At 48.6% G+C, this 27,196-nt stretch overlaps 1 protein-coding gene across 2 annotated transcripts in view; it reads left to right on the top strand.

The window, feature by feature from the left end:
• Nucleotides 1-27,196, top strand: part of MFGE8 (milk fat globule EGF and factor V/VIII domain containing) — a 386,330-nt gene that overhangs the window by 306,052 nt on the left and 53,082 nt on the right. For both annotated transcript variants that reach the window (XM_069624298.1, XM_069624299.1), the window contains exon 7: nucleotides 1,619-1,763. In XM_069624298.1, coding sequence (XP_069480399.1) covers nucleotides 1,619-1,763 — 145 coding nt within the window. The remainder of the gene's footprint in view (nucleotides 1-1,618; nucleotides 1,764-27,196) is intronic.

Genomic DNA, 27,196 nt, shown 5'->3' with positions numbered 1-27,196 from the left:
GGGGTCTAATGGCAGGGCACCCTGGGTGGCCGCCCGGCCCTAAAGCCGGCTCTGTTTGCACTGACTGTGACACTCAGTGGCAGTGAAATGGTGTGATCCAACTGAATGTGGTTTTACACTCCTATAGTCCCTACTACACTCATTATTATAATTATAATTGTTCTTTTATAATGCACTTAATACCAGAGAACAGTTTCTAAGTGCGAGTCTGGGATTCGAACGGTATCCAGTCATAATGTCGAATACAATATTTTCGAAAGTAAAAATGTCGAAAATATTTAGTCGAAAAACAAAAATGTCGAAAAACAAAAATGTCGACTTTTTTTCGATTTTTTTCGATTTTATGTGTTAATAATAAATATTTTATTAAACTTTTTTTTAAAAATTATTAAAGGTATTTCCATGGGGGGTGGGGGTGATGGGGAGGATGGGGATAGGGGTTTGGGATGTTTTTTTTAATAATTAATTAATTATTTAATATTATATTAAAGATTTTTTTAAAATAATTAAAGGTATATCTATGGGGGGTGGGGGGGATGGGGAGGAGGGGGGGTTGGGGTAGGGGTTTGGGATGGGGGGTTGGGGGGGGGACCCCCCCCATAATAAATGTTACTATCTGGGTAAAAAAAAAAAAAGTGTTTTGGGTTTTCGATTTTTTTTCGACAATTTTTTTTCGAAATTATGACTTTTCCTATTATATGTATGTGTTTTCGACTTTTTTACATTCGACATTTTTTTTTCGACATTTTTGCTATTCGACATTATGTTTTCGACTTTTTGTCTATAAACCGATTCGAACCAATGTTGCTAGGAGTTATTTTGCTTCCAAGACAAACGCGTTGCCCCTGACCTATCCTCCGCCAAACGACCATGAATTCCCAATAAGCATTCCATCGCTCACATGTTCTGTGGCTATCACTAGAAGGGGACCAACTTTCTGATACATTTTGGGAACATCTAAAGAAGGTTTTAAACAAAGTTCTGCAGAAAAAAACATTGATTCACATGTAAAAACAGCAAATGTGCGCAAACACCAGTAAAACCTCCATGGGTTTGCTTCTATGTGATGCTTAAAATAAAAAACTGAGTACAATGAACTGCACTAAATATTTTCACTTGTTGTCTGTGTTACTGTTTATTTAGAAAAAGCATGCAATTTCAAAGATCTGCCCAGAAACAATATTTATTTGTAAAATGTTGCAAAAATAAAACTATTATTGAAAAATGTTCACGCTCGCAATATGTTCTACATGGCCATTGGCCTCCCCTGAAAACACATACAGCACACCTAGACTCTTTCCACAAAATTAAGAAACTATGTGGAAATATATTTCAGAAGTAATTTTGGCCAGACAAAAAAACACCACTTGCTGCAATAAACCACATGCCACATTACTTTGTCTGCCTCAACTGTAGTCTAGAAAACCAATGCAGGCAGAAATCCTGGGACAACTCCACAAATGGCACAAACCCTTGGATGTACTAGAACTCTGAAGAAAACACAATGGCATGGATTGATGTGGCCTCTAGCTGCATCACCACCACAGGGCATTAGGTGCACCTCGAGCTTTCATTGTGAACTCTGCACATATTAACAAGATGGCGCTTCCCTTTGCAGGTCTTCTCTGGAAATATGGACAACAACAGCATGAAGGCCAACATGTTCGACCCTCCGTTAACCGCCCAGTTCATACGCATCTACCCGGTGGTGTGCCGCCATGCCTGCACTCTGCGGTTCGAGCTTGTGGGCTGTGAAATGAATGGTAAACACTGCTGCATGCTCTTGGCTTTCATGCCCATTCTTAATCTGCCTGCTTGCATGCGCATGAGAAGCCTGGCTTCCCCGCGGATATCCAACTGTACCATGAAAGGGCCGTACGGAGCGCCACGGGACCACGCAGGTGGTGACAGTGCGTGGTATAAGAACCTTTAACATAACATAACGTACAGTGAAACTGTCAGACTGACTCCTGTAGTTTTAGGAAGACTGGAGTGGTCTCAGTGCCTTGTTATGATTTAGTGATGCTAAAACTACCAGCCTGCTAACTAGGGATGCAGTGATAGAAGGGGAATAATTGTTTTTTCAGTGTGTTTTATCTATCAGTATTTTCATCCTGGTGAATGTTCAGGGGGTGACATCAATGGAACGCGCATGTACACGCACGCGGTATAGGCAAATGGGTAGAATGAGTTGATAGAGGGATGGAAAGGAGATATGGCGATCTCTCGAAACCACGACGAGGCAGCAAAGCTTTACAATTGATTGATATAAGTGCACACAATATCCATGAAGAGTTTTTTCAAAAACATCACTGAATTGGCTAAAATTGCTTCAAATGAGTGAACAAGTGGTAATTTTCTTGCTAAGATCCCCCCCCCTTGAAAGCATTGTGCACAGTGAGGCTGCCGGTCACACATACTCTTACCTTTTGTGCCGGCCCCAGTGGAACATACGCTACTGTAGCCGGGGGTGGCCTGTTTTCCTGCAGTGCACAGTTGAATCCTCACTCCTGACCTATAGAGGTTGTCTCTGTGTCCAATGCTGTGCACTGCTCCCACATCCTTCCCCCTGTCCTTCTCAGGGCTCTCGCTGCAGATTTCCTCCTTTTCTCGCAGAGCCCTCTGTTTCTGCTCCCCTCACTATGCTTTCAGATATGGACCTCTTCCTCTCTGTTCTGGATTTGACCTCCTACTCTCCCTACCTTCTCGGGTGGGCAGGGTCTTTCCCTCGTCGTCCTCATACCCTATGCTTTGTAAGAGGTGTGCGGTGTAGTGAGGGTGGAGCATTCACAAACATCCTTGGGGGGGAGGGGAGTGTGTGTGTGTGTGGGTGGGTGGGTGGGTGGGTGGTAGCGGCCTCTGACACATTAAGATGGTTTAAGGGTGTGCATTGTTGTAGATCTTCCAGGCTTGGTGGAAATCGAGGGCTCATTTGGTTACGAAAGGCATTGGAAGTTGCTACTGGGACCGTCCCTCTCTCTTGTTTCACTTGGGTTACCCACCCTTACCCAGGCATCCATAATCCTGGTTAGTATTGAGGCTCAGTGAACCCTACTATCTTTCTCTTTGCAATGGTTTCCCTGAGACGTTGGCTCACTGAGTCCCTAGGGGTTTTCTAACAGTCCCTGCTCTAGACCCGCTTAGTGTTCTATAGGCTTTGGGGACAGTGCCTTACAATCCCTGTTAGAATCATCCAGGGCAATTATGCTCAATTGCTCCTTGCCCTTTTCTCCTATTTTCCTGCTTGATTCTCCTCCCTACAATGCTTCTGCCCCCCTATGTCTCACTCCGCCTTCACAAATTCACCTTTGTATGTTACTTTCTCTCCCACCTACTACTACCGCTCCTCTTACCCCTCCTACTGCCCTTCCATTACTACAACTTACCATTACTACCTCTCTGCTCCTACTACCTCTCCACTGTCCACTTCTACACCTCTCCTCCCTTTACAACTCCTTACTACTATCTCTCTACTACTATCACACTTCTCCTTCCACGACTACTCGATACCATTATCCCCTCCATATCCCACTTTCTCCTCTCACTACCACGCATGCACATTCACTCAGTACCCATTTCTCGAGCAACTGCCTCTACATCCCTTCACTCTGTCCTCCTCCTTCACCACCTCTGGCCTCACACTTCCATCCCACACTTCTAATTCCCTTTCCTTCTTTAAAATTCCCTCTCATCCCTGTGATTGGTCTTCCCTAGCCAATCCACTCTAACTTTTCCAACAACGGAATGCGATAAGGCAAGGAAACCTCCATGCCCTTTCCCATGTGGGCTCACTGTGTCCTGGCCGGGAAAACAAACAGCCTAGGTGAGCCGGTCTCCCTGGCTGTCGCAACCTTATTACAGGACCTTTGTGTCATCAACGATCCGTGGTGATTTAGTAGTTCCTGCTCCATATGCATCGGTAAATGTGTTATTGTAAGTCATTTCTGTCCGAAATTCACAGCCCTGTTCTTCAAATAAATACAAACATAAATATCTCCTATTATTGGTCTTGCTGCTTCCCTCTGAAAAGGAAGACCCTTCGTATTTTCCAGGAAACAATGTTGAGATGCATGAGTTGCGAGAAAACACAGGTTTATTACAGACAATTAACGGCCGGGAGAGGCCAGTCAGTCGCCTACCATCCAAAAGCTGAGAACCCCTCACGCCGATATCATACAGTAATATGTAAAGATGAAAAACACAAAATTAGAATAATTTGATATGCACGATCTAAACATTATTTGTTATTTTGAGCATCCTATTGGCTCCTGCATATAAAAACTCCAAGTCAGCAGAAATTACTTTACGATCATTGGTTAGTACATTTTCCCTACTCTGATTGGGTGAGAACATCTCCCCATGCAGATTAGTTGGTGCGTTATCCCATGTCGTCAGATGTGCAACCCACCAGATGTCCAATTAAATAAATAGTGGTGAGAGTGAAACCTACCCCATGCCAACAAATCAGAAACCGTGAAAGCTCTGTCCTGTGTGACCAGGCATCTTGCTATCTTTCTTTCACTTTGTATTCTGCACCCGTTCTCTGGCCCGTGGGAGCTACGCCTTGCTGCTGTCATACAAAACCATCAGCTCATTGTGCCCTGCTATTCCAATATATGGGTGAGTTTCTGTGGAGAGGTTTTACATGGAAAATACAACCATGACATTCTTTGGACAATAACCCGCATTTGCTCTGCTCGCATCCAGCCACGGCTCTTGGATTGCTGCAGTAATAAAAAACAAATTCAGTGACGGGCATGACAGTGGTGTGCACTAGGCCGCAACTAGGCCTTAATTGTGTTTGATGACCATAAAGCCTGAAAACGCAATGAAACACGGCGCTTATGCAGTTTACTAATGGCGAAGTCTAACCCTAATGCAATCAGAGACGGCGGAGTTTCCCTCTTGAATATCGCTCACATACTTCATATCCCCTCCTTGATGTGTACATCTCCTTCAATTTAGTGACAGGTAGCAAGCGGAACAGTGTCTGCAAGCAGGGATGCCAAATCCACGAGGCAATACTTCTGCCGCACTTTTATTCACAGTGACCCATGGGTGTGTATAAAAAAGTAATTCTGGCCTTCCATAGACAACTGCTGCTCATTATTCTGCCTCTAGAATGATGAAATGCTGAGCTGTGGCGCATAGATGGCAACTTCTGGAGGCACAAGGGCCTTCTCCTGAGTATTCTTGAAAGACCGCTTCCTCTGCCTCACAACATGCCATGCCCCCTAGGGAGCTTTACAATTCATTGCATGTCATTGCACACCTTCCAGCCAGGTGAGTGGTGTCTTTGCTACCGATACCCGTGCAACGTCTACTCATTATTACCTGGTGCCAGTCTCCGCTGCCAGTGCACACTGAGCATGCAAGGAGTTTAATTTAGATCAAATAAAATGCACTGAACACATGCACATCTGTAAAGGGACAATTTGAACTTCAATTTTAGTCGAACATGATCACATGATCACTCTGCAAAATGTTCACCCACTCCAATGAATTCTAATGAAAACGTTAAAACCCACAAGCGCCTCCACCTTTGAGGACTGCCATACCGGCGTGGAAAGGTTGAGAGCGTTGAGGACATGTTACTAACATGCCAAAGGGGTGAGTTTACAGATCTTCACACCATGTGTTGTACTTGGTGTCACCTTTATTTAGCTAAGCCCAGCATTTTCTCATAAAAATTGGGAATATTCAGTTGAAAATGTGAGTGTTCCCAGTCCAGTGAAATGCTTCTACGTTGAAGCATTATGGGAAAAAAACAGTTGGTGAGTAAGGGATGCGTTGTTTACCGATACCGTAGATTTAACCGAACGCAATTTTACCTAAGGAGAAGTGACCGAATCTATTTGACGGAAAATGGTAGGTAATGTGGTATATGTATAGTGCATAATAGTTGGGTTGTGGGGTAAGGGTAAAGGTGAGGGTAGGGAGGGGCAAGGGGGGGCGCAATGGGGGATCTCACCCCGCATTAAAAAAAGTTTTTAAAGTTCCGATCCGTTGTTTCCTGCTTTCCTCGGAATGGTGGTTCCAGCTATCGGTGATTTTCATCAGACGGCACACAGAACGATTATTGGTTTGAGTTACGCTTGGTTCCTGGGATTTATACGATGCTTTGCTGCCATTTGAATGTTCACCAGGCCCATCTGGTGGGACTGCAAGCAAAGGGGCTGGTAGGTTCTGAAGAGATGGGGGGGTTGGGGGGGATACCCAAAATAGATTGGCTGTTACGTTGATGCATGCATTTCGGGAGGACCCTGAAATCTGCCTGTGGGTCTGTTTCTGGGTGTTCTGTGTTGATTGCAAAGAGGCATCGATCTGTGTTGATTGCAAAGAGGCATCGATGGGGCCACCTCATGCGCCCGTTCTACCAGGATGCATTCAGCGGGGCTATGGTTGTAAGGTGTTTAGAGGGGTGTAGTAGTCTGTTGGTTCTATGTCGTTTTGCTGAAGTACATTACTCTGTGGTAATTTACTATGACAAAATCAGTGTTCAATTATTTTTTCAATGGGGGGGTCCCTTCCCCATACCACCCTCCCCCTCAGTACCATGCCAACCCTCTAGCACCCCAAACCTGCTATACCCCTAACCCTTAAACCAAATAAATGAATACTTCACCAACGAAGTGATTTTGTTGAAGTAAAATACCACACAGTATTGTATTTCGGCAAACGACGGTATATGATGGTATATGATTCTGTTTGATGTCTGTAGAGAGGGGTGTTCACTTGCCATGTGTTCGTGGCTTAGTTGGCATGTAAATTGTGTATTGGAACATAGAACTTGAGCAAGCTAGTGCAGGTACAGTCAGTAGCTAGCTCGATGGGCCGGTTGGTGAGGGGCGCAAGCAGTCTTGCAATAGCAAATCATAAAACGGGACAGCAGGCAGGGCAAGGCGTGATGGTCATGACAAAGCATTATAAGTCCTAGTAAAGGATGAAAAAGGCCAAGCCAGGCAAAACATCATCTCCTCTCTGTGCTCCTGCCACTGGCCTGTACAGGTGGCTTCCATTTCGCTTTCTCACTTGAGCCATTGCCAATCTCTCTCTCTCTCTCTCATTGTGCTTTGGGTGGACAAGGATCTTGGGACTGGCCGTCTGGAGTCTCCACCCATTACATAAGCACAGTGCTAGGGATTATGTGAGACATAAAGCTTTAGATCAAACGAAGGACTGGCTGAGGTGAGCTTTCACCTGTGTTGCATTTTGACGGGCTGGACCAGAGATGTCTCAAACCTCACTCTAACTTGCTCACTGCTGTGGCCAGTGGGCCTGCTGGGACTTTTGCCTGTTGGGCCAATGCCGATTTCTCAGGCAATTTGGGCAGGGGCCAAACTCCCTGGTCGTTTCTCCCAGAGGTCTACCCCAGTGCTCTAGCAGGACTCTAGTGAGAAAAGTGTGTGTCTGGAGAAAGAACACGTGAAGAGAAATGGAAGCAGCCTCCAGCAATTGTCATTTCGTTGAAAGGTCTTCACCTGCAATGATCTGTCCTTCCTGAACCGTTTCCTCGGCAGAGCCTCGGCTGCTAGATATGATATGATATGATTGGTTATTTATAACGCGATTAATACCCGGAGGTTTCCGAGAGCGGACCCGGGGATCGAGCTTCCAAGCGCATTGCCCCTGAGCTATCTTCCCGGGACAAGGAACTAGAAACGTATAAAGACACCAACCCTCAACAAGAGCTTCCAAAGGGACAATAAAAACTTTGCAAATACTCAGTATGTTGTCCGTCAAACACGCATTCATTCACCCTGTCTCGTGGGTTTTGCAGCTCGGTTTCAGGTCAGACCCGTGAATGGTGGGCCAGTTGGCCGCTATGGCTGTTGTTGCCAAATAAATGCTGTTTTGGTGCTCTGGTTTGCCCGGGCCCTTCCGCTTGAATTTCAACAGCTCTGCTAGCGGGGTCCGAGATGGGGAGTTTAGTGGTAACAGCAGGATGCGGCATCACAGCGCCCCGGGGTCTGGAGAAGGTCCATGTACATGCACTTGCCACCAAATATTAATTTACTCGATAAAGTAAGCCAAGCCAGTACAAAAGTATTCAGTGGACCACCCTACCCCGGAGAGAGAAAGTAAATGTCCCACCCCCTCTGCATGTCCTTCGACTGACTCTGTCGTGTAAAAGGGATGAGCCCACCAGGATGATGTGACAGGATCTGCATGGGCTGCAGCTCGGCAGATTGGAGTGGACCACAGTGAGTCCTAAGAGTCTGCATGGTGATGGAGTCCTAAAGTGCCATACCCTTTCGGATGAGCAAAAAAACACCTCTTTGTAGTTGAGAGATTTCTCGTCGCTTATTTTTGTAGTGTTTAATCCCAGAATTCTGCACGCACTTTGGTGAACATGACTGGTTCACGTTAGCTACGTTGTTGGGGGTCCTCTGATGTACTGTTGTTACTTAAGAGTGGGAGAATGGCCTTGCAACGCAGAGGGGACCCATACCTCCTGAAAAGCAAGGTAATCATCATGGAGGGGTGACCCAGGGGCGCGGCCTCCTGCGGTCCGGTCGCCAGTGACCAGAAAGCGAGAAAGATTGGGTGCCACACGCAGGATGGCGACTGGTCCACCCGAGTGCAGTTTTCTGAACCAGTGCAGGTTTTTGATTGGAATTCGAATTTGAGGCCTATTTTCGCTAACCTTTTGGAGGTTGTCTTCACCTGCGAGATCATTTTTTGGGGGGGGTTCATTGTAGTGGATTCTTAATGGTAGTGGTGTCTGATATGCCAGAGATTGCCTAATGTGGAAGAGGGTCTTCCACAGGCCTTTCGGAAGCCCAGGGCAGATGAGAAAGTTCCAGTTTCCCTGCAGGCAAGTTCATCTCTAGAAGCCTAGTAAGAGAGGCCCGCGCTGGCAATGGAAGCGTGTGCCTTACTAGCAATTCTGTAATCAGTGGGGTTCACCTGGGACACAGAACTTTGCCCATTATTGGTTTCACTGCTAAAGTAGTGGCCAGGTGTGTATTCAAGGCGTCACAGGTGCGACGCAGTCCATCATCCCCTGTGGCCTAAGCTTGATTGACTGCCAATGACCATGTCAGAGGTTCTAATCCCAGCGCCGCGAAGGGAAGGCTGGGACATTTGAGTGACGTACGCTCCCGCTGGAGCGCCCCCAGGTGCCCGATCTGGAGTCTCTGCTCTTGGAATGGTAAAGGAAAAAAGCGCTCCCCCCTTTGCCCCCGCCAGGTGCTCTGCTGCTGTCCAATCTCCGGGTAAAGGTAGATGTATCGCACCCCCCAAGGGAAGGAAGATTGTCCTTCTGCTTTGTCCAAACACATCCCTTTCACATCCTGTAAATACATAAGTTAAAATGGCCAATTACAATGGATACATGTTTATTAGACGAGAAGCTCATTTTTCCATTTTGGGAAACATGTACTTTAGGGAGAGGGAAAACCTGGACAATACTTCCAGTTTTTATGGAGCTGGATGCACTTTCCATGTATCCTGTAGCAAAACGTGTCCCGAAGTTAATGTAAGGGACTCTTACCTTCCAGTCTTTTGCCATGTTGATAATAAACTCCCAAGTTGTTCCATGTGAGGCATGCGCAGATCATTTCATCCTGCTCTTTGAGTTCTGGTTCTTGTAGTTTTTTCCTTAACCCTTATGAATACAGGCCTACAGTTCCCAGAATGCCAAAGAAAGACCAGGGCTGGCAGAGTTACTAATCTCGACACGGAAAATCTTGGGGCATTTTGGCCTTTTATGCTCGTTCGGCTGTGAGATGCGTCCCTACACACAGTCTACAGATTTTCATTTGAACAAACCCTATACGTGATGGTGAGGCGTAAGGCGAGAGGCTAGGAGGCACAACTCACGCCTGCAGTTAGTGCTTAAATAGGCGTTTATAGAAACCCCTTTGCTGGCGCTCATTTTATGAACCTCGGGCGGATAACTAGCAGCATTGCAACCTATGAACTTGCAGGGTACACACACAGAACTCTGCAGCAGGTGCCAGCCCACAGACATATTGAACAGCATGCGAGCACAGTGATAGCCGCTGTTTTGCAGTTAGTTGAGCTTACAGTGGCTATTAAACTTCCATAAGGAGCACCTGGATGGGGTTACAATGGGGTCACGTGTCTTGCTGACCTACGTATTGCCTCGCTAACATAGTCCCAGCACTCTGAAACCAAAATGTGATGAAAATAGAGAGAATTATCAAACATACCCCCTTTCCAGGTGAGTCAATAGAATCTTGGAGAATGAGAACACAACCTACCGTTCACTAATGAGCCTCGTCCAGGTGGGCGCCATTCTTGTCAAGATGGCGGCAACGTGCTTGTGTCTTGAATGAAAAAGGTGTAGGCTTGAGCCTTATCGAACAGTGAATTTCTAGCCCAGGTGCACTCAAGGACCAGCTGCATTCACTTTCCCGTCCATTTCCCACTCCTTCTCCTCCACTGCCGAGAGTGTGTCTCGGTGCACTTAAACAAACCACCCCTTGCAGTGGAGGCAAAAGTCATGCGAAGCCTAGGCCAGAGCCCACACGCGAGCAGTGGCGGAGCAAGCCAGGCGCTGCTCTGATTACTTACCGGTAATCTTCATTACTCCTAGTTCTACTCTTCCTCGTCACAGTACTTACTTCATGAGGCCCCTGCCTCCGACACAGGACCTTCTTCTATTTCTTTAAATTCCTATAACTCCTCCCCCACATCCACGTCACTCAGTTTCATATTACCAAGCCAGAGCATGGGACCTTCCCCGCAGGGAGGGTGAGGAGGGTCGTCAGTACTGTGACGAGGAAGAGTAGGACTAGGAGTAATGAAGATTACCGGTAAGTAATCAGAGCATTACCTCCACGTCCACTCTTCCTCGTCCCAGTACTTACTTCATGAGGTATACCAAAGCAGCAACGTGGAAAAGGTCCCAATGAGAAACAGAGCTAAAAACAGTGCAGCAAACACACCCACAATAACTCTTAATTCACATCCCCACAGATAAAACTCCAACCACGAAGGAACTAACCCCCCCTCGAGTGGGAGAAACTCAACCCATAGCGGTTGATGGAAATCCCTAGACCAGCCAAGGCGGCAGCCATACAAATCTCTTGCAGAGAAAAACCCTCCTTGCATCGGCCCAGGAAGCCGCCAAACCCCTGGCGGTCCGCCCCTGATCGTGCGCAGGCACAGGCAGGCCAAAAGCCATATAGGCACTGGCATCACAACCCGGAACCATCGGAAAATGGAAAACCACAGATGCGTTTTGCCCAGCCCCAGCCGGACCACAAGCAATCAGAAGACTATCAGATTGGTGGGAAAAAGCAAACCTAGCCAAATACTCCAACACGTCCCGCCGGACATAATGTTAAGCCAAGCCACCTCCTCATGCATTCTCGGATCATGAAAGAAGTCAGGGAGAACCAGATCCTGAGAGGTATGAAAACCGAGATACAATTTAAGGGAGGAACTTCGGGCCACACCTCAGCAGCACCGAGTCTGGCAGCACCCTCAGGAAAGGAGGGTGACATAAGAGAGCCCCAATCTCCCCAAGCCTACGGGCAGAAGCGAAGGCAATAAGAAAAGCAGATTTCAGTGTAAGATGTTTGATATCAATCTCGGAAAAGGGCTCAAAAGGAGGCCCTTGAATGAACCGTAATACAAGAGGGAGATCCCAAGGGGGAAGCCCTTTATCAGAACACCTTCAGAGTGGAGGGTCTAAGAGCATCCATTATGTACTCAACTACAGGATCTGAGAACCCCCGAGATATCAACCTAGACTGAGCAATAGCCACACTGCCCATTGCATCCAGTGGAATTCCAACCGCAGATCCCCTTGAAGGGGACACGGCCACCTCAGAATCAGCCAAGGTTCCTAGGACCGAAGCTCCAACAGAGAGGGGAGCCAACTCCGGCGGGACCAGAACTGAGCTAACGACAACACAGTCACCCTGGACACTCTGATGCGCCAAACCATGCGGGGCAGAAGGGGAATAGGTGGAAAGGCATAAAGGAAAACCCCAAGGCCACTGTACAGAGAGGGCGTCCATTCCCCAATCCCCCCGGCCTGAAACCGAGAGCAGAAGAGGCGAACTTCTGCTGAGGCCGGGGATGCAAACAGGTCTAGAACCGGGGACCCTAATCTGACACAAGTCACTGCAAAGACCTGGGCCAACAGGACCAGTTCCGCTGAGGAGTGAAAACCAGCATCTGAGAAGATCCGCTTGAACATTGTCCACCCTTCTGATACGTGAGGCCACCAGAGACACCAGATGAGATTTCTCCCAGGTGCCTATCAGCGCTGCCAGAGCATGCAAGGAACAGCTGGAACCCCTTTTGCAGTTGACATATGCCAAGGCCGTCATATTGTCAGATCAGATCAAAACCGCCGACCGTCCAGCAACTCCTTGTAGTACACCAGAGCTTGGACAATGGCACAACTCTTGCCAATTGGATGATCGCCGGCTCTCCCCAGATCACACAACCCTTGAGCTGAGAGGACCCCCAATGTAGACCCTTTCTGCTGGCGTTGGTAGTAAGAGAGGCCACAGGAGGATGGACCATGCACACCTCAGCCTGTAGACCTGAAACCCCCTGCTACCACAGCGGGGAGACTCGCAGCGCTGGGGACTTCGAAAACACAACTACGAAAGCCGAGACGTCGGAAACCAGTGGGAGAGAGTATAAGACACCAGGGGACATAACTGAAGACAGGCTCAAGGAACCGAAAAACGCAAGACGGCACGTGCCCCGTAACTTCAGCAACAGGCGAGCCGAGACACACTGCCTTCTGAGAACCCAGCGCAGACCAGCCAGCAAGCGCCCCCCCTGCACAACATCCAGAGTACACTCTCCCCAGACGTCCGGACAAGCAGTGCAGGGTCTTGAGACCCATAAGCAGTTGACACATCCTAGAAGGCATAGGGACCAGGAACACCCGCAAGTAGAAAACTTGACCCTGAACAAGGAGAGGAACGGGCAAGACGGTAACTACTTGGACCGTGAGCTGGGTACCAAAGTCCTAACCATGCAAACCTGGACAGGAGGAGACAAGAACTGCAACCGATACCCCCCTCCGGAAGGAGCCCATTACCCAGGAAGCCGAACCCCACCGGTCCCATACACCTCAGAGAAGATGGAGACGAGGAGCCAGGGAAAACCGCCAGTCACTGCACTTGCACCAGAGGAAAATCACAGGACGTTGAAGCATGCCTGCGCAACAATATAACAGCATGCTTGTCAGCCCACAAAAAGATCCGACTTATCAAAAGGAAGATACAGGACAGCCCAGAAGTCCAGCAGACCAGGGCCCCCCCAGCCGACAGAGGAGCCACCAGGCTGGTGTCAAAAGGGCAGAGTACTGTCACAAAGCAGGGCAAAGCAATCCATCCCGGATAGCAGACATCAAAGGCAACCCCCCACCTGTGGTATTCCTACACTGGAAAAACCCACTGAAGTGACATCCCCCTCCACCGGCACCAGGGGCTCTGAGAACCCCTCTAAGCACAGACATGTGCCACCATGTGCCATATCACTTCCCACAAGTCTGAGAGGAGGCGTGAAAGCAACACGTCAGCACCGGAGGACCTAGGCCCTAAAAGAAGAGACACTGGGAACCGTCTGAATGGCCATTACTTCCATGATGCATTTTCTATAATTCCATGCCGGACAAGGGAAAAGAAAATCATCTCCTTTGACCTTCCCTCGTGCAGTTCAGAGGAAGAGGACAGGACAAGGAGTCTGCGTCCATAGCTAGCACAGACCCAAACACACCACTAACTCGCCACATTACTGAGAGGTGGCTTGAGCCCTGTATCCAGTAGCTGGTAGCCCCAAGCTCTAAATGGTTCCAATGCATCCGTCTAGGAAGGATGAAATGCTGAGTCAGCACTGCAGAGACTCGAACCCAAAGTGTAGACTATGCCAGGCCGGTACCCTTCAGGCCGGTTGCAGACACGTCCAAATCTGCGCCGTTTTCACAGGCTGCACGCAAAGAATGCAGCCAACATCCGGTGCATCCTGGGCTGCGTGTGTCTGAGGAGCGGGTAGTATGTGACATGCCTGTGACAGAACAGAGCCCCAGCACTTTCAAAAACTCTCTGCCACTGTCACCCCACGACAGAGAGGCCTCACAACAAAAAGGGAAGGCTAGGCCATACTGCCAAGTGCTTGCCATTATTTCCAATAAAGATGTGTATACAGAGCACGAGGAAACGGCATGTTGAAGGAGTCAAGATGCCCATACCAGCAGGAGAGGGGAAAAATATCAAGCACAGTCCTCCCCTCTCCTTACCTTCCCCCAGAGAATGCAGCTAACATCCGGTGCATCCTGTGCTGTGTGTGTCTGAGGAGCGGGTTGTATGTGACATGCCTGCGACAGAACAGAGCCCCCGCACTTTCAAAGACTCTCTGCCACTGTCGCCCCACGACAAGAAGCAGAGAGGCCACACAACAAAAGGGAAGACTAGCCCATACTGCCAAGTGCTTGCCATCATTTCCAATAAAGATGTGTACACAGAGCACGAGGAAAAGGCCTGTCGAATCAAGATGGCCAAAACAGGAGGAGAGGGGAAAAACATCAAGCCCAGTCCTCCCCTCTCCTTACCTTCCCCTGGGCCATGCAGGACCCGGGACACAATGCTCCGGAGCCCAGCAAAGAACCGAGCGAGGCAATCCCGCTCAACTGTGACCCCAAGCCCCGCAGGTGGCCCAGGAGCAGCGCCGCACCTGAGGGAGCCAAGGTCCCAGCCACACAGCCCCCCCCAGGGGGCCAGCAATCGGTGCTCCCCAGTGCCCCGCACCGGGAAGAAAAAGTCCAACCTGCCGGAGGCAGGAAAAATTAAACTGAGTGACGTGGATGTGGGGGAGGAGTTATAGGAATTTAAAGAAATAGAAGAAGGTCCTGTGTCGGAGGCAGGGGCCTCATGAAGTAAGTACTGTGACGAGGAAGAGTGGACGTGGAGGTAATGTGTGGTGGTGAGAGGGCGGAATCCTCCCCATATTGAGGAAGTTGCGGCAGTGGTCATCACATCTCTCTCCTATCAGATGAGATGGTGTATAAACATTAATTAACGTCATGCACCGTCCATGTCAGTATACATTCAACAATGAAGCCATATACTTAACTCCTCTGGTCAGCTTTCAGATGACTCACTCTGCGCAATGATTAGCATCTATTTGTGAAGCTAAATACCCTGAAAGTTGGGGTGGAAGATGGATCCCAATAGGCTAATGGAAGGCATAATTAAGCAATCACCCCTGTGTTAGGGGTGTGTACAGGGCCAGTAATGGCCAGCCCCCCGAGCCTCTCTTACATCCTGTATGCCCACAGATGAAGAGTGAGAACTATTGTGAGGAATTCAACCATCTGCACGGTGGGTGTGTGCTTGCCTGGAATTTTTTTACATTTTAAATGAAATTGAATTATGGTAGATCAACCTCCGGAAAATGTGCGGGGCTAATCCGCACACATTTTCCTATGCTCACTGCATGACAATCCCATAAACCTGTCTACTCTGGCTTGACACAACCTACAGGTGCAGTGCCCCGTCATATCTAGTTTGGATATAACAGCCAGGAGTACACCATGTCATCTCAGAAGGGGGAGGGCCAAACCTTCCCCCTGCCATGGCCAACCTAATTAAGTAACAAAGGCCCCATGGATCTGTCCTGTCTTTTTGTTGAACCATGTAGCTGGTGGCAGCATTTTCATACTACTCACAGTTTAAGTCAAAAAGACCCACGTGGGGCCTGGCTGCAGAGGCTAACAAAGGAGACAGGAAACCCCAACACCCTTTTCATATGCGCTGTCAACCTGATGCCAGCTCCTGCCCTCAGTATCGATTGACAGTGAAATGGCATGTCTGGGACTGCATGTTTACAGTAGTCTTTCTAGCAAGGAGACACCATTCAGATGACACAAGTGTATGAATTGACGGAGCCAGAAAGTCTGGTCTTGCAGAAGCTTTAAGGGAGACCTTCCGCTTTAATCAGGAACCACAGAGCGCTCTATTAACTAGAGGGATCCTTTGATCCACAACAGACGGGAAGATTGGTGAATCTTAGTATTACATGTGTTCACCCCTTTACCTTTTTTGTTGCAAAGGACTCTAGTTATGACCTTACACATACATGAGATTGGTGATGGGGGCCCAGGATTGATTCATTAAGGTAGACTCAGCCTACACCAATCCCTGTGGCCCACTTGGCTTTAAAAGAGGGCTGAGCTCCTCTTTTGGAAGATCATCTGAAGACTTCACCAGAAGCAAAAAGAAGAACTCATCTGGACTCTGGCTGAAGGTACAGTCTGCCTTACGCTTCCGCCAGTGAAGGAAGGCCAGGATCTCCAAGAGGAGAGCAAGATCCCTCCCCTAAATATCTCTTACGGAACAGAAACAGATTCTGAATCCAGAGGACCCTCCAGCAGCTCCAGAACTAGTACCCAGCCAGCACACAGTGTCAGACTTCCTTCTTCTCAACGCAGAGGCAGCACAAACGCGGCTAGAACACCTCCCTCCCCGTCGGGTCTTGGTACCTGGGAGCAAGTAACACAGGCCGCCTTGACCCTTGGGGGAAAGAGGGTTAGGGTCCGATGGTTGGATCGGTAAAGGTTGATTGGGAACACCGGAAGGAGGGAAAGGGAGAGGTTATGGATGGGGATGGGGAAGAACAGGGTAACATGCTCCTCAGCTCCGGCTCCTGTATCTGGAGTTCTCCGCCCTGGCGCTTTTGCATTCACTAGCCATCTTGCTAATGCCAGATGAAATGGGCCTTTGTATTGGAGCCCCAGACCAGTTACTATGTTCTATTCACATTCAACAATGCTCACGTATGCCAGATGAAGTTAGGCCTTTGTACTGGAGCCCTCAACCAGTTACTGGACTTAATGTTCTATCTCTATCCACCCATTACTTCATGGAGGAAAGCTGTGTCTGCATTATCACCATACAGAATGAAAACACCGTCTGCATTTACATCATACAGAATGAAACATTCAATACCCAGTTTCTAAACGTACCCTACTTTAACAATGGAAATTGCACTTAGCTTCGGCACTGCTGTGTAGTCTTCTGGTCTCTTCGTGCTGCTAGACCCCTATGACGTTCTCTACCTCACATGCACTGCAAGAGGCAAGAATAAAGTCAGAATGAAAGCGTATATATAAGCGGAGTCGCTGTTTAGGGATTAATAGTTCTGAATTAGCAATTCTGCTCTGCAGTCTTTCCGGTCTAAACACATATAGGAAGCATGCTTCGTCTAGGAACACAATCGCGTGTTAATGGTGTCTCATGCTGAGCTATGAGACGAAGCGCCATGCATTCCTAAACCGCTTCGGGAGCGGTTCCAGTTCGGAAATCCAAGAGCGACTTCCTCTAAATAAACTGTCTCAAGAATGCTGCTGGAACGTGTGCGCTTTGCTCTGCACTTATCTTATCAGTCACGCGGGGCCTGGGGTGGCTAACAGGTGGCGTGGTGCCCCGCGTAGGCTTGCCGTCAGGAGCTCTGGCTCTACACGTCCTTCCTCTCTGCTGGCCGGAATCGCAAGCGTGGGGCTTCGGGCACGGCTCGCGCATGCGCATTCGCGCGGGCGTGGCTGACTCCATCCCAGCAGGCCTGTGCCACGCTCGGCCTGCTGGGAAACGTAGTTCCTGGGCTATCCTTCGTCCCGGAAGCTGCTTCCTGAAAAAGGGATGAAGGACACGCCTGGGGAATAATGTAGGATGAATCCTACGCCCCATTAGGGCACCTGCCACACTGCTAGAGCCCCCACCAGCCTCAATTCTGACACACAGCGTGCCCTGCTAGGCTCTGCAAGCAAGCTTCCTAGGTGGGAATTGAGTCTCTAAACTAAACCAAGCACAAGGCAGCTGCCTGCAACACTCTCCTAAGCTTTGGGCCATTTGTCTTACAGGACAACACAAGCCCTGTGAAGAAGCTAGAAAGAGTGCATCGACAAGCATCTACTGCCATTCACCTTAAAGGGCATTTTTGAGCAAGACTGTTGTTTCGCAGCAGTCGCTAAAGCCATCTGACACCCTTCAACCAGTGCTTCAGAACCGCCAACCAGCACTGAGACATTGATTCCTGACCCGGAGCCACCGTGTAGGCCAGCCTGCAGCCATCCGTACAGTTTCTCTCACCGAAGTGCCTGCCGCCTGATACCTGCAGCTGTCTCCTATCTTGAACTCTGTCGCAGAAGCTGCAATGCGCCTTGAAACCGACTCGACCATGTCGAGCGCCAAGAACTCCTACAGCACAAAGTACATTGTGGTTATGTCACCCTGGTCAATCTCAGAAGGCCCCTAGTGACTTTTTACCACCCATTGTTCCCTTTGAGCTGAAACCAAGTATCATTGAACTGTTGCGATTATTTACTATATCGACTACCCTCCTGTCAGTATCCAGAGTGCATCCCTTTTCCTTCTTTAAACCTGTCTGATGGTTTAAAAACCTATATTCATCCCTGGAGCATTGGTGCACAGAAGTTGATTCGTAACAGCCATTCACACCGTGGCTCTTCGTCAGGGCTATGAATATTTAAAATGTTGTTTTTTTGGATGGGGAGATGGGCTGCGCGCACTTAAGCATACCCAGTCTCCCATAGGAAAAAAGAAAATAGTATGGTCGCGGTCTTATTTTATTGTGGTGGCCCAGCACAGACAGGAAGCAGAGCAGCAACTTCAAAAGCCTGCAAGTAACTGTGGGTCGAAGGGGCTTTGGCGATGTTGTGGGAGCAAGGAGGATGGTGGTGGAGGGACTAAGTGGCACAGCGCTGAAGCACCAAAACACAGATGACTCCACCCGGGCACGGGCTTGCATTGCTGGTGGAACATGGGTGGATACCGGCAGTTTCCTCCTGCTGTTCCAGCCACCAGATTGGCTGAGCACCCCTTCAGTGCGAAGAGACGAACGAAAACAATGTTCAGCCTCCTGGCCTCTCGCATGCATGCTGGCATGCCTGCATGTGTGCACCATGAAAGTCCCAGGTTTGACACCTGATGAGACTGCGCAGTGGGTTCATGCACCTACTGCAGTGATCTAACCTGCACGTCGCATGCATCCAATTGGTGCTGAGACACTGAATCAGGTTTGCTTACAAGGCTGGATCTTTAGTCCCTTAGTATCACCTCTAGAAGGTGATTCCAAGCACAGATGACAAATTACTGACCGCTGGGCAGCGGTTTTTCCCACTCAATTTTTCTTAAATTGGGATCAGAGGGACAGCTACTGTTTGCCGAGGGTGACCGAGGCCAGGGCGCCCAAAGCAAAGGCACAATTGATAGCATCTTGGCGATAGGTTCGTTGGTGCAGAAATTAGAAATGTGTCCAGAATTTCACAATGTTTGAAAGCGACACACTTTCACGTTGCAAGAGTTGAGCCGCTCATTATCTCTCCCCATTGTCTCGTCCAGACGCTATGTCTTCGGTATCCGTATCCTGACTCTCGAGCGACACTAGCTGGCTTCTCGAAGAACTGCAGTGACGATGAAATATTTTAGGCACCCAGCTTTGGAAAATCTGAGTAAAATATGCACACGTTTAAAAAAAAAAAAAACTTTAAAATGGATAACTTTTAAAGTGCCTTCAATTTGTTTTTCATTGTCCGAAGCGAGACTCTAAACTGTAAACTGATATTATTTGTCAACAAGTATGTTGATTTTATCAGTATTAAAATACCATTTGTGTATGCAGTGCTTTCATTTCACGAGTCGCAAATGTTCTTTGGGGTATTTGCGGTTTTGGACCTTGGATTTTATAGAAAGGTTTGCGGGCACAAATGAGCTCATTTGTACTGGTCAAATGGAAATACAAGTGTTGCATTCGGCAGCAGTGCTTGGAGGCAAATGAGCTAGCCACCGCGAGCGCTGCAAGGTCACACAAGTGGCACACAGGTGCTGTGACAAAACCAATAAACGTAACTTTGTTAGTCGACGTCATAAAACCACATTCTACCAACTAGCCCAGTAGAGCTGTCCATTGTCAACTGGAATTTCATCGCGGGCCTAGTTTTGAGCAATCTCTTTTATGACATTATGTCGCGAGATTACGTTTACTCTGTAACCATCACGCATGCTGTCCAATTCCTTCGCGATCACTAAACACACATTTCAAAGTAACGCTGGCGGCCAGCTTTTAAAAGTAGACCCCGCAGTGTAAAGTCTGGTGCAATCGTCGTCAATTAACGCTGTAGCATTGATTCCGTCGTTTTTAAATTTCAAAGGAACTGACTCACCATGCTACACGTCAAGGGTTTGATAGAAGTGGCTGAGGGGGAGTAGAGGGGGGGGGGGGGCAGAGGCGTCGCCTTGAAGCGCCGCCCGCGGCACTTAACATACCCGACTTAAAGCAACAGCAGATACGTGACCTAATGGCGGCGCTGCTCTCGGCACCCGGAAGTGGGGGTCCCAGTGGTGCTTTCCAGGCGACTGAAAGGGCCGCTGTTTATCGCTCCGCCGCCCGCGTTGCTGCTGCAGATTTCTGACTTGCCTTGTGTCCCATTTTGGAGATGCCGGCCAAGGTTTTTTTTTATAAATGTAAAATGTGTGGTAAAGCTTCGATTGTTCAAACTATATATCCATAAAATAAAAAATAATTTGACTACTACGTAACAAAATTAGTTGTTTTTTTACACCAAAGGCAAAACGAAAGTCCACTTTTAGGAACACTCCAGTTTGTAACTCCGTGGCAGTGCAGATGTTTTTTGTGGTTTTATTCGTGTTTTTTATACCTTCTCTTACAGGTGTTTGTATAGTGTGCAGCGGCCTTCGGCTTGGCTACATATAGCTTACTGTGTAGTGAAAAGAGGGTTGCGCGGCGTGCACTGCACAGATGGAAGGGGACCAACTGACACAGTGGTATACCGCTATGAATCTGTGATCCGCGGGTGGGGTTGGTGAAGTAACTTTGCTGAAAATGTTGTGGGGGGGACATGACATGGTTGGCCTGGCCCCTGCTTCAACTTTAGTGATTCAAATAGTCGGCCTTCAGTTTTTATGGTAGTGCAGAGCGGCGGTTTTCAATTTTTCATCGGGTCTTTCAATGTACAGTTCTTTATTTTATTTATCATCGGTTTAGAAAGCTCCATCGTTCATCTTTCGTCATCTTGACACGGCACACCTTTAGAAGTGAGGAAACCTAGTAGCCGACAAGACAGGCAGGATGGTCCCGCAATTAGGGACTCTGTCCTGCAGTTTGCAGAGTGGTTGTGCGGGACGCAGGTTGTCCCGACTTTCTTCAGGACAACCTGCCTCCAGCACAGCCACTCTGCAAACTGAAGTGGGCATGTACACAGCACGGCACTGCCGCCTACTGCTTTCTTTCCCCAGGCGGATCTGCAGCCTTGGCTCCTTTTGACCCTACAGGTCCAGCTGCTAACGCTCAGACACCTGGCTTAAGTGAAATGCTAATGCTTTGTTCCTGGGGTCCTGATGGTCCTGTTTGCAGTTAAAAAACGTGACCATCACCTCCCAAGGACAAACCATTTGCATTTCAATTAAGCCAGGAATTAAGAGAGATTAAAAAAAAAGTACATTAAAAAAGGGGCTGGCCAAATGTGAATGACGTGACATCATCACCGCCTTGTGGGCAAGTGTTCCGTGTAAGACTATCAAAGAGTTGGCCACCCTAAAGATAGATAGTACTTGAATTGGATTTTGCCATGAATTCAACTCTCCCCCCCTTCCCTCCACCCCCAGAAACTGAGATGCTGGGAGGTTAAATGGATAGTCATGTTTCCAGCATCATCTGGAAATTGAAGACTAGAGGTGGCCTGTCGAGGGAGACATAGAATTCCATACTTTGGCCCCCTAAGAAAAGAGCTTCCTACCTCGGCCTAGTTCCACATGGGGAAAAGAGGGGTTGAACCATACACAACGGGACTGGCAGCGATAGAACAAGCCACAAGAAACTGTGGAGACACCGAGCGGCGGTGAAAGAAAGTGGCCTTCTCCACGACGCACCCCCCTTTTTCCACACCAGTATTCCCAGGTGGGGAGAAAAAAACACGGAACAAAGACACGTGCCACAACCAATGAGAGGTGAAGTTAAATAAATAGCTATACAAAGTGTGAAAATGTCAAAAAAACACTGGAAGACACAAATAAAATCAGAGTGTGCGCTCAGACGTCCCGCAAAATAATGTATGGACAACAGATTAGAAAATCTACCACTGGGGAATGAAATTGACCTTCATGAATATATTGCTTTTGTCCTGGAGATGGTCCAATAACTATATCAATTGGCAGCCTGTGAGAGGGTGTAGTACATGTCGAAAGGGCCGATATGTCGACCGACTAGGGAACCGAAGATGTTTTTCCCTATCTCTTGTGCATAACTAAACGATTGTTATGTTACTTAAGAAAAGCAAATTAAGTTACCCCATGAATTTAGAATCTGGGTAAAAATACTTCAACCCCTCATAGTACTGAAATAGCCTTCTTTAGATCTGAGACTGGTAGTCAACACCCAGCTATAATATACCACCATTCTGCTCCCGCCCTCTTTGTATGTTTGGGGGAACACCCACCCCTCCAAGTGGAGCTACATCTACCATTTTTGTCTTTACCCATGTGAAACTAGGCCGTGGTGGTGGTGGACAGTGGTGTCCTCATTTTGAGGAATGGATGCTTTTCTCACTTGGTCTGTTCCAGTTTCGCAGGGTTTCCTTTCAGTTTCCTCCATGGCATGATCATGGTGGCGGAAGTTCATCCTTCGTTGACTGGAATGCCTGCTGGTGTGTCTTGGTCTATTGCTGTCTTGTAGATTTTCCTGTCTGATTTCTCAGTGGTTTGGTGATTGTGATTAAACATGAGATGAACTGCCCGCAATAAACCACCATTCTGAAAGAAAAACATTCTTAACTTTGGGATGGCGTGTGGTGTTATTGCTATCCTTCTTTGGGACTGGCTTGGTGCACCATTTATGAACGATGTGCATGCATAATTCCAGTGTTTCTCCCAGTCCACAGTCCACTGGCCCCCTCAGCACTGCCCTCAACCCGCTTAACATTCGTGGCACTCTTGAGACCAGCTTGTCCACCCTCGGTGGCATTCTGGAAACCTTCCATACAAGGCATTATTGTGAGACCTCAGGTTTTATAACTTCTGAGCACATTATTAGTGGGAAATGTTGCTATTGGCCTGGGTTCCCTGTACAAACTTATTTGTTGATAACCTGCCTTTGGGTCTAGGTTTGAAGCAAATGTGCGCTAGTCAAATCATTGATGGCTTGCTTTGGTACATGTTTACCAGATGCGCACTGCAAGAAGGGTGTGTGGTTTCCTGCAATCTCTGTAATTCATTACCTCGATAACCGCAATCCTCACCTGGTAAGATCCAGCAGCAGGTCCTCTCCAGAGCCCCAGGGCATGGCACACTTAGACATCTTGGGAGGATAGCTCAGGGGCAACATGCTCGCCTTGCAAGCAAGAGGACCCGGAGCAACACAGGTTTGATCCCGGGTCCGCGCTTAGAAACCTCTGGGTATTAAGCGCTATATAAATAACATATCATAACTATCTTTGTGGAGGTGAGATCGCCCTTCTGCCAGACAACGATCAACATGGCGTGGAGCAGGAGGTGATGGCAACCTTCCAAGGGCAATCCGCATGTGCAGCATCCTGAACACATCTTTCACCATCTACATCCACCTTCCAGTATTGCCTCTGACAGTGCAGTGGAGTTCCCATGGTGGACCGTACAAGGGATGAACCCGTCCCTACAAAGTTGCTTTGCTTCTGCTCTGGTCCTTTGCTGGTGATTTCTCACTTTTGGATTACTGTGAAAGCAAGTGTGGTCTTGGGGGTGCTCCGAGTTTATTCCTGCCTTTTCAAGCTTCAAAAGTTCTTCTTCCTCCTGTCACATGTGAAAGGGAGCTCTCCTTTCTTTGAAACCCCGCCTCCCCCCTTGGTGTTCCTGTAAGACCCCAAGGAAAAGGGATGCTGCAGAGGAGGGAGGGTGTAGGTGACAGCCCCTGTGTCCCCCAAACCTTTGGCCTGGTCCTGTTTGGTCCTTGTAATGAACACTAAATATTGCACAACACTGTAAGGACAGTCCCAGAATGGTGAAGGGGATTTAGGTGTCCTTCCCAACACTGTAAAGGATGGCTTCTCTTTGCGTTCAACAGTATCATCTTTTGATTCAAGCAAAGTTCCTAGATTCCCTCTGGATTCCCCCAAAAGTTCCAGGATCCCAATGCAGAGCTCCCTTGATTCCAAGGCAAGTGTGTGTTTATTCCATTGCAAGTCTCCAGTGTTCTCCTTCTATAAATTCAGGCCCTCTACTTCTCTTCCTAGTCTCCCCGGAGACCCCTTTTCCTGGGTTTCTGGGACCTACATGCACCTGCATGTTTGTCCAGGGCAGTGGTAAGAGCCTGGGTTGGGTAAGATGCAAGTAAGTTAAAGGCTGGCCACCTGAGCTTCCCTAACGTTGCAATTGGAGGGTAATTCTAAGCTCCCAGTATTGAAGCCCCAAAACTAGTTCCCAAACACACCCTCCTGGTCTAACTCTTCAACGAGGGACCATTCTTGCACCTCTTGTTTTCTCCCTTAACTTCCTTCTTCCACCTCCTCAATGCTCGGCCATGTGATCATACCTCCACCGCTTCCCAGCAACACACTTCTCTCAGACATAGGGTGTGTATTTGTCTCAACCAATTAACTCTGCTCATTGCCGCCCACCTCCTCTCCCTCCTCATTCAATTTATGCTTCACCTGCACCTCCTCACCGCTCTGTAACCACTTCCTTGACCCTTGCCATGGTCACCCTTTTTCTGCTTAGGGCTTGCCTCCAGTAGCTCTACCACCTTGGTCCTCAAAGGGCCTGGCATGACTTTGCCTCCAACCACACCCTGAATCTGCCTTTCCTCTTCTCAATTTAAAATGACCACACACATTCTCTTGCCTCCTACTACCTTCTTCCTCTCTTCACCTGATAATCCTTCATCCATCCTCAAAACTCCTGTCTTCCTCTTCTCTCATTTTCTGATCTTCCTCCTTGCTGCCTCCTGATGCCCTTTACCTCGTCTCCACTCCCTGATATCCCTCCTTACTACCTTCTAATTCTTCCCCACCTCCAACCTCTTACTCTGTTCGCCGAATACCTCTCCCCAGCCTCAGTCCTTCTACTCCAATTCCGCCTTCTCTTGCTTCATTTTTCTTCCATCACTCCTTCCCCACCTCCAAACACACTATCTGCCTCCCTGGAACTCACTCTTACTGCTATGCTGGGAGCAGGCCTTTATATGGGTCTGAGATTAATACTGTCACACTCAGACAAATACCTCTAGCCCCGCAGGGGGTCAACTGATGCGCCTGAGTGTGCCCAATCCCTTTTTATATCCTGTATTTTGAATTCTGGAGAGAAATGCTTCAAATAGGCTGACCGCCATCTTGAATTAATGCTGAAAAGTAGTCTCTACTTGATGGGTGGCAGCTGCTGCTCCTTCTCTCTCACTGCTGCTGTAAGTCCGTGCACCCCCACTTGGAGTTGGTTTTGACTCGCTCCTAAAGGCCACAGGTCAGGGAGTGTGCAGAGTATTCCCCGTGAAGGGGTACGCAGGCTGAAAAAGTCGTCCCGGGTCTGTGGCTTGGTGGAGATGGTTCTCCCATCAGTTTCAATGCAGGGAGGCGCGTTGCTTCCATCTGCCACTCTTGTCCTACAAATCAGAGGGGTGAGTTCTATTTGACAGTCTTATTTTGGGGGGGGTGGGATGCGTCGGTTTTCCCCCACAGTCTTCCTGCCTCCATTTATGGAACTGTGGGGAAAGTTAGAAGTTTTCCTTCAGTAGGAAAGCGAGGTTTTCAGAGATGAAGTTCTTCCCTGGTGGTAGAGCAGGGGTAGCGTGGGTTAAGCAAATCTTCTTGGGCATCCTTCAAGGCTTCAGAGCCTCGGCTAGGGTCTCCCAATCGTCTTCTCCTTTCGGATCCATATATATATATATTTTTACTATTCTTGATCCCGTGCAGGTTTTCATTCTGATCAAGTGGTGACCTCTGGGAGTTGTAGTGCTAGTCTGTTAGCCTCACCTGAAGGGGCCGGGGGACTTGGTCAGCGGATATGGCTGGTCTCCGCAGCTTGGGGAGGTCCTCTCTGGGTCCATGTGGCGATGATAGAGAGGTCTATTTGTCAGAGCCTGCATTCAGGGTAAATCGGGCAGAGAGCCCCAGCGCACTTCCACTCACCACCGGACCACAATACTGCACCATTTTCTCAAGCAGAGCCTTCAAATCAAGGCAACAGATACATTTATCTACCTCTAGCATGAGTGGGGCGTGATGTGTGAGGCCCTGACACTGATAACCTCCCCTCATTCTTGAGAAAATAGCAACCCTGCATAGAACCACTGCTCAACCTCGGTGTAGCGCCTTCGGTTGGTTGTCTTGTATGTCTGTACTGCTTGCGTTAATGAACTGTGTTTAAAAGGCCTACTGTTTTCTTTGTAATTTATGGCCAAGGTAGTGGTGTGGAGGCATATGTCTGTCTAGGTGTACCTTCCAGAACACAAAGGTGCAGCGCTGTTCAGCTGGCAGATCTAACAAGCCACGCCATCTGATATAATGGGAGACAACTTGTTGGGACCCTACATGGTAAGGTGGCATGCAAAACTGCTTTAGGGGACCTTGCAGGCAGGCAGCAAATCGGCCAAGTTGATTCCCCTGGGCATTCTTCATTGGGGCTCTGGCTTGCTAGTTGGTTGCGAGCGGCATCTGGTTGGCAATCCGCTGGAAGAGAGGTTGGCAGGCAGTGGGAGGTGGAACGGTAGGGAGCAATGGGGCAAGCCGCGTTAGCAGGCCCTGTGCTGAATTTTTTAGATGATGCTCAGGTGGCAAGGGGCCTCCTAGTAAGCTGGCGAGGTGTAGCAGGGGCTGGGTCTCAGCGAGCTGAGAGGGAAATTCTGTGGCAGAGCCGGCGAAGGTCAGAAGTATGGAGCCCTGAGGTGGATGGTCCAGTTGGAACTTAGATGGGGAGGTGAATGAGAGGTGGCCACCGGGCATGTGGGGGAGGGTGGGCAGTGCCCAAGGAAGCATTTCGGCGTAGGCGTGGCTGAGGGGTCTTTTGGTTGTAGCCCTGATAGAAGCTACGGGCTACAACCAAAAGGCTAGCTGGCCAGAAGTACCACTCGTCCCGACATTGGCGTATCCCCGGTTCTTTTCCAGACCTAGCAACACCCCTGCGATTTCGGCAAGGCTGTTGGTAACCTAGGGAACAGACATTGGCGTATCCCTGGTTCTTTTCCAGACCTAGCAACACCC

Source organism: Ambystoma mexicanum, chromosome 11 (genome assembly GCF_040938575.1).
Source record: "Ambystoma mexicanum isolate Mex_15411 chromosome 11, UKY_AmexF1_1, whole genome shotgun sequence".
Lineage (NCBI taxonomy): Eukaryota > Metazoa > Chordata > Amphibia > Caudata > Ambystomatidae > Ambystoma > Ambystoma mexicanum.
Note: the sequence above shows the minus strand (reverse complement) of the source record. Positions and strands in the feature narration are given on the sequence as shown.